The sequence below is a fragment of the Chelon labrosus genome, assembly GCF_963514085.1.
Source record: "Chelon labrosus genome assembly, chromosome: 23".
Lineage (NCBI taxonomy): Eukaryota > Metazoa > Chordata > Actinopteri > Mugiliformes > Mugilidae > Chelon > Chelon labrosus.
The window spans coordinates 13325365-13337911 of NC_140356.1; the positions used below are offsets into that span (position 1 = coordinate 13325365).

General features: G+C 44.4%; 1 protein-coding gene across 1 annotated transcript in view; it reads left to right on the top strand.

Moving 5' to 3' along the window:
* Window positions 1–553: 553 nt before the first annotated feature.
* iqsec3a (IQ motif and Sec7 domain ArfGEF 3a) overlaps window positions 554–12547 on the top strand; it is a gene marked incomplete at its 5' end in the record, with an annotated part of 100712 nt that continues 88718 nt past the window's right edge. Inside the window, one exon of the mRNA XM_084573426.1 lies at window positions 554–1227. Within this exon, the coding sequence (XP_084429552.1) occupies window positions 554–1227 (674 nt within the window). The remainder of the gene's footprint in view (window positions 1228–12547) is intronic.

The following is a 12547-nucleotide window of genomic DNA, read 5'->3' on the forward strand; positions in this document are numbered from 1 at the left end:
CTGTAACGTCTCAATTCTTTTAGAGGCACATAAAAGTCTTGAGAGATATTTTTAAGAGGCTGGCCGTAAATCACGTTGGCTTGGGATATATGAGATGCAAAAATAAATAAATAAATAAATAAATAAATAAATAAATAAATTTGCACGAGCAAAACTGCTTCCTTATTGGCCCTGCGCGTTGACGTCACTGGTCTACTACGGCCCCGCCTCTGAGCTGAGCCGATGCTGAACCGCCCCCTTGCATCAGCACCATTTCTGGTATCCTCAGAAAGCATCCAGAGAGAGAGAGAGAGAGAGAGAGAGAAAGAGAGAGAGAGAGAGGAGGAAATGGATAGAGAGAGAGAGGGAGAGAGAGAGAAAGTGAGATAGAGCGAAGGAGCGAGAGAGAGAGAGGGAGCTACCCCACCTCACCAGAGCGCAGAGGCGTCAGACTGTTTCCACAGCATCCCGGTTACGCACTTTTCAGAGGCCCCACCGACGGATCACAGCGCCAGAAACAGCTGAAGAAGAAGTCAGCACAGCCGAACACACACGGCCATAGCTACAGTCAGTAATGGAGAGCCTGCTGGATAATCCAATGAAAGCCGTTCTGTACCTGAAGGAGCTCACCACTATCGTCCAGAACCAGCAGAGCCTGATCCAGACGCAGCGCCAACGCATCGACGAGCTCGAGCGAAAGGTGGAGGACCTGATCGGAGAGAACCGACAGCTGCGGGACCCCCATCACTACGTCCAGCAGCCGCCTCAGCAGCCGCCTCAGCAGCAGCAGCAGCAGCAGCACCACCAACACCACCAGCAGCAGCAGCAGCAGCAACATCTTCACCACCACCACCACCACCACCCGACTCACCGCAGCGCCAGTCCCCAGGCGCCGGCCCACCTCCATCAGCACCCGGGGAGCAACAAAGCCGCGGCTCATCTCGGCCATCAGGCGCAGCAGCAGCAGCAGCAGCAGCCGCCTCCGCCTCAGCAGCAGCAGCAGCAACCGCAGCAGCAGCACATCACCAGTCTATCGGCCCAGCCTCAGCAGCACCCGACTCCTCCTGCGCCGTCTTCCCACCACCCCCAGCAGCTGCAGCTCGTTCCCACCTCGCCGCAGTCGCCCAAAGCGAGCCAAGCCAGCCCCGACTCCGCCGAGGAGGACAAGAGGAGCCCCTGCTGCAAGTCTCTTGTTCCGCAGACTCCAACCACTCTCTGCCGCTCAGTTGGACTGGCCAGGAAAGCAGAGTGAGTAGATTCCATGCTGTGCACACTGCAAAATGAGGATTTAGCCTCCATCAAATTATGACAACTCCTCATATAACAATAATGTTTAATGCAAATCAGGTTATATTTTGTTTTGGCTTTTTATCTGATGCAAAAAAATAGTCATATCTTCCCTTAAATTACATTTAAATGAAATGCTAGAACCTGCAATGTATGTCAAACATTATTTCACCAGACTGCCAGGCTTCATTTCATCGCCTGTCTCATGAAATCCAAGTAAAAATAATTAATATGAGATGCACTGACCCCAATAAGGCGTGCACCGGCAGTGTGCCAGACTGCCAATTTTTCTTGTCTAAATATAGCAGATGTGTTTGGCCACAACACAATGTGATATCCTCAAGGGCCGTCGGGTAGACGTGTAATGTCACAGCCTGTTATCACCCGAGTCAGGGTGTCAGACGAACATTTGGGAACGCCACACGTTGTTCTGGAAATACAAATGAGTAGCCCGCAAACATAAGCTGCAGAAACCTGAAGTCCTGCGCCGGACTGCACACGATTTGGTTTTGATTAACTTCACATCCCCCCCTGACAGGCCGAGGCTTAATTTTCTGACAGGTAATTCAAGCTCCTCCTGTATTTGCACATTATTCACTTGGTCGAATCAATTCAATGCCTAATGGATATTGATTTTGAGGGCCCCTGCTGGCACTTTAACAGCGGTGGTTTATTAATCCGGCACCAAGGTGACTACTTGGGAGATGAGTGCTTTTCAGGTGACTAGAACTAAGGTTAGGTTGAACAGCTTGAAATGTTCTGGGTCGGCTTGTTCCTTTAGAGCCGTACACGGTGAGTTTTGCAGCGCTCTCTGTTTTCCTGCAGCCCCTCGTGTCTCCGCTCTCTGAATGTGGAATGAGCTTTTGTTGAAATGCATCTGTTTTTAGGCTCGGGCTGAGGTTGCAGCTTCACAGGTGCCGGGAGAGCGTGGCGACTTTGTAAACACACGTCCTGGAACGAGTGAAGTGCCGACTCCTACAAGGCATATCACTGACTTCAGGAATAGGTGTCGGCGTTTGAGTTCACGAGCTGCACTTAAGAGTATAACAGTTTATTCCTTATTCCTTATAGACACTGGAAGGCCTTGCATCACAGGAACACGCTTGAGGGATAATAAGACAGTGAAGGGGTAGCAACGGCTTAAAAAAACACCTTCAGAGTTGCTAACATCTCTTCAAAACATTGGAAAGACAGTTTCTTTGTCTAAAATAAGAGTGAACAGATCGATTTTGTGTTCTGGTTGGACATTTGGGGCAACATGAGGACATAAACTTGGACTTTACAGGCACATTTGAAAACTGTCTGACCCTTAATAGAACAAGTAGTTAAATTATAAATTAGGGAAGCAATACAAAATGCATGCAAACGGTTAAAATATTCACTGTTTATAGTTCTACAGAACATTTTGGGCAGCAAGGGTATACAAAATAGACAATATAGCAAAACACACAGGCTCTATGCAATTAAATGAACATTAAAATGTGCGACGGCTATCTGAAAAGTGTTAGCACTCATGCATGTGTGTCTATGAAGTAGTAGATTAGAATCGGCATTGCTTTTTTACTTTGTGCAAAAACTAAATTCTCGTTTGAGCTCCCTCTAAGCTTCATCTTCCCTTAAAAAGCTGCAAGTAAAGATCGTTTCTCGATCAAACTAAGTCATGGCTTCTAATTTGCCTACTACATGACTTTGTTTAGATGTTTTAATGCATTGCTGTGCAGACTTTTTGCTCTGTGTCTGTCAGTATAATAACGTTTGCAGTGACTGCATACTGCAAAGAAGTGTCTCCAAAGTCCTATTAAATCGCCATCGCCTAAACGATTAGACACAAAAACCTCCGCTCTTGATGGCTGCTGTTTAGAACCGCTGGATGTTCCTTGCTTGGCGTGATCAAGGTCACATGAAGTGCCTCCGCCGAAGCCACATACGCAGCCGCGCTGAGCCCCATCTGTTCCACTCGGCTGCGTGTGCATTGTTTCCGTTAATCCAGGCTGATTCATCGTGCAATTAAGGCATAATTCCTAAAGAGTGCGAGGTTAGCAATAGCGTACCATGGCATGGATACGGGATGAAAAAATAAAAAAACACATCTGCTCTCAAATGGATTCTCTGAGCCAAACTAACACGACATGCGCAAAAAACAAATGTCAGAGGGGGGGATTCAATAAGTGGGTTCGTTTGTGATTTACCAACCGTGCCCCCTGACAGCTCAGCAGAATGACGAACAATGAGATGGAGAAATGAAGAGGAGGAAAGGACTCAAGAGAGCGTACTGTACACTATCTTATCCCCAATGTAAAAGCAGTGATACATGAAAACGCAGGAGACGTGAAGCGGCATTGTAATTTTCACTCTGCGCGCTGATCCCGGGGCCGACAAGATGATGTGCCGCTGTGCTGTCAGTGCAGCGGGAGAAGTGATATATACATATATCTGTTAATGGGAGGGTGACAGGGACATGTTGAATACTTACTAATAAGGCGTTTATGTACTTGTCCATGTCATTTAAAGCACCATGACTTCTGGTAGTCCTTTTACCGGGGCACAAGCTGAGCAACAAGAGCTATCCTCTGAGAAATCTGGGAATGGTGAACTATTTTAAAGTCCCCATTAAATCAAATTTGAAGGTTTTTTATATGTCATGTTGTGCACTTTAAGTCACCTATACCCTTAATTCTAGCCCAATACTGACAAAAAAAGTATTTTTTTGTATTCTTGATAGTGTTATAGAGTGTTTAATTTCCTGGAAGACTATTTAGAAATGTTGCTGACTCATCCAGAACTTGGGGGCGTGTACTACATTTGCGTCCAATGAAATGCTTTCTTGCCTAGCAGCTGCTTTCAGATCTCAAACATTGCTGGCTGACCAATCAGAGCAGACTGTGCTTTTATTGGGGAGAGGGGTGCCCTTCCTACCTCTGTTTTTACAGTAAACACATACTTTTGTACACATCTGCTAGCTGTTTCATCGAGACTTTAAAGGAAAAGTCCGACATTTGCGTATCTGTCTACAGGTCAGCTGTTTCTTCCTGTTCCGTGCAGACATCATGGTGGTATCTATCTTTTTATCTAACTTCCGGTAAGAAATAAATAAGATAAGTGTAATTCTCAAAATTCCTGGAGCCTGCTATCGATCCGTAACTCTTGCCCTGTACTCTGAGCATATTTCATTCATAGAGACGTTACTTTATTTATGTATCACATAGAAACAAGCTGGGAAAACCAATCAAAAAGCACCAGTGTCTGGATTTCATAACTCATGTTCCATTTCAGTCGTTCACAGAAATATTTGAAAAGGCACAAACGGGAGCAGGGGTACAATCAAGTCTTAGATTCTTACATTTTCATGTTAGATTTATCCGTATGAATAATGAAACAAGACTTTAGCAATTATTGAATCGCAGTCAAAAGTTTTGTGCGTGATTTGTTTTTCTATCAATGTTGAAATGTATAGAAAGCAACTAACCCAAACTACGACACGTTTTTGTGTTAATTAGTGAAGCAAAGAAGCAAGTCAGTAAACAAATACCCCCTCTGTCGTTGGGATGTAATGAATTCCCACTTTAATCACCATTTTCCCGGCTCAACTATGTTTTTATTTGATTAAAAGGGAGCAGAAAATCCATTTGCAAAGCCCCAAATGAAAAATGAAATGCTCGCTCGCTCCCGTCGAAACACCTCGTCCTCGTATCGTTCAGTGGCGTAATTTGAAGAATGCAAATCAGGGTTGCCTTCAGCTTCGAGCGGCGGTTGAAAAGTTGTTTCTGGTGCTGGAGCGCAAACTTCTCAGACGAGAAGAGAGTGTGAAGTGTTGCCGTCGCGTTGCTCAGTCTGCCGGAGATTCTTCTGGGGCCCCGTGTGATCTGAAGGAAGCCGTCAGCGATCCCGTCTACTCCTCTTTCTTCCTGATTTCTCTGTCAAGTGCGCCTCCCACTCTCTCAGCTTCCATTGTTCTTATTCTCATTTCCTCCCGATCTTTGACTCCCTGTTCTTCGCCTGTAGACGACACCTTTGTCCACATACCTCATTACTCCATCTTTTCCCTTGACCATCCGTCTTCTTATACTTTCTCCTTCATTTTGAATTTCCTTCTCCTTTCCTATCTTCATTCCCCTCCCCCCTCTTTTTCTCCTTTCCTGTAATCAGCAGCTTATGCTACTGGAGCCACCTCTGCAGTCTGAATCAGTATTCACTCCCATCCTCTAACCATTGGGCTCTCCACCACTTAACCCATCTCCTGACTTCAGTCCTACCTCGTCCTTTGCTTCTCTGTGTACGCACTGGGGCTGCCAAGTGTGTGTGCTAAAATGAAGCTGGACCGTGTGTTCAGTAGGGAGTCAATGACAGCGACAATAAGAGTAGGCGAGGTGGCGCTCATGTGTGCAAGGCGCTTGAGCGTTTGATAGGCAGCCATCCCATCGCCTGCGGTGGAAATCCCAGGGTTCTCGTGTAGCTCCAGGTGCTTCTCTGCTGCCTTCCCTGCCTCCCACATGCTCTCCCAGTTATATTAAGCTCTTGCTCTTACACACAAAACACTTCGCCGTGGCGCACACGCCCTAACGCGCCACCTGGCAGCCCGCATGTTTTTCCACATTGGTTGTGACTCCCTCTGCGCCCACCATGCCCTCGTTTTCCTCCTGCTGGAATCGCACCAACTGGAGAGCAGAATGTGCGCCATCTCGTGTGCCGTTCCCTCCATGATGTGACCGTCCCCTTTAAGAAGAAAATGGACTGAGCACATAGCACTTGAGAACGGAGGGGGTTCGGCGGGGCACACACATAGGCTCCCACATACATCGAAGCATAGAGTGGCCCCTGCTGAGTGCCTGCCGGATGCTGCAGTGTCTCCTTGTTCTGATGCTCTCAGATCAATGAGCCTGGAGCTTTGCCAGCACAGGCTCCAACGGCTAGGCCAGTGCTTCAGAGCACCGTGCTAGCCTTGATCTCTGCGAGCTATATCCTCACTCTAAAGCCAGACTATTGCTTTGATCAGAACCACTCATCTTCCTTCTCTCCAAATAACATGCCTCAGTCTGACTTCACAAGAGCAACGTGCAGCAAGCACAAGGTTAACAGAAGGTGCTAAAGAAAAAGACATTGCCACGATTGTGCTCTCCAGAATTTGACAGTGTCATTCCTCTGATTAGATGTTTTAAAGTCATACATTCCTTTCAATGCAGTAAGTAGCCTGTTTTGGTTGAATGTCAACTGTCAGAGGCAAACCTAGAAGCAAGCTCTTAGGAGATTTGAGGGTGGATGGTTGGAAATAAATGGATTTTCTGGCTTGAGTGTGGTTGCATGTATAGTGACAAATATATATAGTGACATGCGCCCAAACTACCTTGCTTGACTATGTAGGATGTTTACGCGTAAATGTACAGCAACTCTTCCACTAATGAGAAAGAGAGGTGTCAAAATGCGCCACAGAGGTCACTGCATCGTAATCCTTCACACCCACAAAAGTGACCGAAGGCTACCGAAGCCATTGCTTTCACCCTTCTGATTGGCCAACATGGTTCCACCTGTCTGGTTTCCTTGCTCTTTACTGCGCCTCTGGACTTTTTCACCAACCTCAACCAATTAGTTGTGCTTTTAATCATGAAAACCATTATTCCTTATCCCTATTTTAAGTGTTATTTGACTTCTCTGGCCGAGCAAAGAGAGCTCCAACATATTAACACCTTGTCGTGCTGATTGGACCAATTTACTCGTCCAGGAGGTAATTTCAGCATGCATTTTCTTGGGAGTTGTGTTTATACTTGCCTGCTGAATGTAAATTCAATGTTCACTCTGGTTTTGCTCAGACTTGGTTCACTTTTTCTTCCACCGTGTTGACCAGCTAGCGGCTAACTTGTCATTAGGCTGTTGGCGCAACTAAGGTACTTTCTATTGCCTCTCATTTTGCACATTTTATGAACAACTAAACTAAATTTCTTAAGAAAAATAAGTGCGATTTCAGGGCGTTGCTGCCGTCTGGGGTTTAGTCTGGGTCCCAGTGTTGTGCGAGAAACTGGAGAAATTAGGAATAGCAGTGAGTTAGCAGTTTTATTGAAAAGATTTCAATTAATGGCTTCAGTGTCATTTTCGCATTCATCCTGGGACCAGACTGGACCCTCTGCCAGACCTTTTTTGGCCCCCGCGCCATATGTTTGATACCCCGGAGTAGGTGATGGTTGATAGATTCAAGGATTCGAACCGACTTTCCATTCCTGCTGCCCTCTTTGTCCTTTCCATTTCCCTTCCTGCCATTTCTTGAGAGTCTCGACTCTCCTGCAGGCCTGTCCTCTTTTACCCGGCTCGCCCTCCCCTCTCCCGTCTGAATGGGAATCACGTCTGCTTGGTTATGACAGGGTGGCTTCTGCTGCTGCTGGAATCCAAATCATGAATATCACATTTGGTGCGTAGTGCTTTTAAATTGCTTCATTTCTCCGAGGATGTAGCCGCCGGGTGATTCCTGACTCCCTGCTAGAATATTAGCTGTTTTCATGCACAAGTTGAGCGAGACGAAAGACAGTCCCGGTTATCTGTAATCCAACCGTGCGTGTTCATGTGTGTATACATATATACAGGATTGTGTTTTGTTTTGTGCTGAGGGGGTTAAAGGGACATGGAAATTTGCTGTTATGGGGAGATATACAGGATATTTTGAAGCTTTACATTCGTGTGGGATGAATGTGTGGTAATCCAGGGTGTAATAGGCGGTGTAGACTAGAGAAGCTACGGCGACAGTGCAGACCCTAGTGCCATAACTGACAGCTGGTTGATTGGTCCGCTTGGTTGTTGCATCTCTCCGCTTTAGTATTTCCGGCTGCTTCTCCATCTCCGCATTTTTTGAATTGATTGTTTTGGATCAACAAAGATGGAACACATGGAGGAAAGATTAACTGAGGAGGTTCGGAGATGCAAACATTTGTATGACTCGTGTTTGGGAAAATTTCTGCGAAGGTTTCGTTGAAAGTGAAGCAGGAAGTAGAAACAAAAATTAACCCGACTGGCAAAAAAGACAAAAGGCTGACTAGCGTTTGGGTGGCGTTGTTACAGAGCAAGCCAGACTAACGAGTGCACAACTTTAAATGGTTCATACCGGTGCAGGTTGCGTACGTAAGTTACGGCATCTAGGTCCTGCAGGACTCTAAAAGAGCCTTAACTCTATGGTTTTGACTCACTGGAGTGTTGGTCCACTTTAGTAGCATCCATTACTTAATTAAATCACGTCGAATTGATTGACGGTTAGTTTTGGCTGTCTTGCTGCACCTTTTGGACGTTGGCAGATGTTTCATTTGGGGCTATAAAGAGTCGAGGATAATGCAGCGTGTAGCACATACATACTGCACGTAACTCCAAATGATAAAATTTGCCATGTCTTCCCAACTGTCTCCCGGGCAACACGCTGACTCACCGAAAGACAGGCGCATCATCCTCGTCCTTGACACATCCGGATGCCTCATATGGCGCCATCCTTTATACGCAAAAGTAGCACACACACACACACATTCTGGCTCAGCGTACAATATTGTTTTTGTTGTTTGTCATGTTACACTAGCTGCACAGCGAGCCGCCTCCTTCGTGGTTGGAGGTAAATTATTCAAACATCTGATGGATGCATTTCATCTCTTTTCCATGCAAATGAACAGCAGGTCTAATGAGCAATCAGCAGAGAGTGTTTGTCATTAGTATGCAATCTACATATTTCAGAGTTCTGGTTGCAAATGGAAATGCCATCCGTGTAGTCATCTGGTGTCACTCAGCCTGATCGCATATTGTAAACAGATAATGTCATTAAATAACCAAAGCTTTCCTCCTTATCAGTCCCCTTTTTTTTTATCGTTGTTGCTATGATAAAAATTTTTTTTAAAAATCCCCTTTTTTTTTGTTATGTCTGCGTTAATGATGACCCGCTTTAGTTTGCTATAAAAACAAATATTTTAAGCCTTGGTAAAATGATTACTATTATATAATATTTTAAAGAGTGAGCTACTTAAGCAGCTGCTTGCCAGTAGTATCATTTTATACAGTGACTGCACGGAGTGTCCTTGTGGAAGGAAGAAAACAGTAATGTGCTGATGTAATTTGAGCAGCACTAATATACTGCTCATATCTTGCTTTTAATTGCCCTGTAATGGATTACAACCTGTTTTATCTTTCAGCACAAAATGCGCTATTAGCTGGCAATTAGCAGCCGCTAGCGTATGCGGCGCTGGAAGAAGACAGATGTGTTGACCACCGACTAGCACTTTGTGCATTAACCGAAACGTGTGTTACTGCGGTGTTTGCCCTTAAACAAGTATGCTTAAACAAGGACAGCGCTGTGGTGTGGTTTGACTCTCGGTGGTCAGTGGAGCCTCTGAACTGAAGATGAAGCATTGTGCAGCTATGGAAAAAACGTCCGCCCATCTGTGACAGAGATTTCACCTCCTCAGGGCTTAGCTCTGAAAATCCCTCAACAGACAATCATAATTGTTTTGCACCGTGAGTGCCAGTGTGCATCTGTGATTTTGTCCAAAGAGGGTTTAGAGGGTTGGGATCATGGTAGATCTGAACAGTTTGAGCCGAATATCTAATTATGTGGAGTTTGGACCAGTACTTTTTGCATTGTCTTATGAATAAAACTATACCCTAGTTGTCTATGCAGCATACTATACTCGTACTTGCATTAATGCAAACTTTTTAGATTTTTTAAAATAATGGAATCACATAGTAATTGATTGCTGGGAGTAAAATTTCTAGAAATTTCTAGAAAAATTTTGCCTGCATTTAATTTGGTATTACTGTTTTGTAATGTTTTGTAAAGTTTGACATCAGACTGATAATCTGCAGCCTGCTAGCTGCTCGAGACAATTTTCATGTTATATTATGCTAGTTGCTGTTACGGTGTGTGCTGGTGACGATGGGCATTCGCAGCATGAGCGAATTGCTATGTTAGATTTGCAGACTGACAAAATGTTCAAAAATCGCGAGTTGCGAATTTAAGGCGGGCGATTCAAACATCTGTCCATTTGTGATGTTAGCAACTGTGAGCTTCATGTGCAAAAACACAACAGCCATAAAGACATTGAAACTGACACAGAAAAGCACAAGAAGCCCATTTTTGCTGCTATATTGCTCCAGAATGAACATTAATTCATTTTTCAAAGCACCCCAGGACTCTTTCAAATTATTTTACTTACAGGACTACATATTCTTTTTCGTGAGTGATGTTAGATAAGTAATAAATCTATATCCTGTCGTTTTATCTTAGTGTAACTTGAATATTAATGGAGTTCATTTATTTGCCATTGCTCACCATGTAACGTTGTCTCTATGTCTGTTGTGGCGTTATGTGCTCACACAACACACACACACTTACGCCTAGGTACTAACTCGCCCAAGGAAATGTCAGGTATGGTTAACTTTACGACCCAGTGTAATGTTCAAAGCCATCCACCTAAGGCTGCGAGGCACAGCAGAGCTAATCAGAACAGGCACTGCATGTCCAATCGGCTTTCCTGGTCTTCTGAACAGATCACACGAATTCTCCACCAAGCCAAAACCGTGATTTATTTACTATGCGGTAGAAAAAAAAGAGGGACACATTCATTCATTTGCATTATGACACACGCACATTTGCTCAGGCAGTTAATTTGTCCTGCTTTTCATATTTTTTTTTGAGTTTATATCCTTGTTTACGTGTGCCTTTGTTGCATATAACATGGTTCATTACTTTGCATTAAATCCTTGGTTGAAACCTCCTTGGCTGGAGGCCCCAGGTAGACCTTGCATGTGTCTGTCATTTGGATGTGTCTGCCACATAATAGACTGTCTTCACTTTCACCTCATCCTCCCCTGCTCCGCGGTTACATCATCAACATCTGTCTGTCAAAACCCTTGACGCCGGGATTACATCATCAGGTATGCGGTGCCATGTGGAGGAGCCGATGACTCTATCCGCGATGCCGTCGGAGGTTTCAACTCCAAAAAATAAGAATAATGAGTGAGTCATACATGTGGGAACTGGAGGATAGACATTAGGGTATGTAGATAATGATGTCTTCTCCTGCCATGTCCTTGTCATCATCTGCTTATTCACAAAAACTATATTTCTTCCTCATGCAGACTCCAGGACACAAGCAGCCTGTGCAGTACTTCAGACTCTATTAATGTAAAAATGAAAATTCAAAATTTTAATCAGAAAATGTGTGACTGTTGGTGCTAATGGGGTAGATGGGGTTCCCTCCTCAGCGCAATCCCTGGCTGCTATATGGCAGCCATGACGGTTTGATAGCTGTCAAGCATCGGCGTGAAGCATGGAAAATATCTGTGAAATCTGACCCACTGCCAAGTCTTCAGCAGATGGCCCTGCAGCAAGACTGTGTAGCTCCACGCTCGTTGCGAGCAGCTAAAACTGCTCGATAGTGGAGGCACCAGCTGGAGATCAGATGAAAACAGTAGGAAAACCTGCTGCTTTCATGGGAGAGTGCGTCGTTTCTCTGTGGTGTTTTCGTTGTACCTTATGATTGCCATCCCGCTGGTCTTTCTAATGCAAAAGGTCTCATCTCTCAGTCTGACTCTGTGTTTCAGTGATTATTTCTGCCTGACATGGGATAGATTGGATAGATTACTGTATTATTTTAGTTTCAATTGATATTGAAGTTGTTGTAGCAGTTGGTAAAAGGAGTTATTATTTAGTTTGAGTTGCTATTAATGTTGTGCAGGTGTCGCATTGATTTGCATCATCAATCCTTGTGAATGCAGCTAGCTAGCTAGCTAGCTCTAGGACGATGATGTTAACACAAGAGCGTCAGTCTTTCTGCTTACATACTGTAAAACATTAGCTAAAATTGAGGCTACATTTTAGCTTGCTAGCAACGCTGGCATTGTTGAATAACTTGACATTTCAAATTAGCATGAAAACCATTTGCAGTCTCTAGCTAATACTGAGCTAATTCTTCACTTGAACATGTGACTACATTTACACAAAGCCAGAATATTTAAGCTAATATTTTTGCTAATACCAATGAATATTAAATGCAGCAGGAAATTCATCAGTTCTTCTCAGTAGTTCAAAAAGTTTCCATTGGGTATTGGTGCATATTGATAGCCAAGTCTTTCAGGAACAGAAACATAGCCCCGTCCTTTCATTACGCCCTGATGGTGTTCTCTCAATGTACCAGTGTACGCTAATGAGAAGTTTGTTGCATGTAACTAGAAGTTCACAAACAATAGTATTAGGCACTGTGGCATAAAATTTGGCTAAAAACATACATAATTTAGTTGGTCCAATAAAGGGAAGTGAAGGAACTAA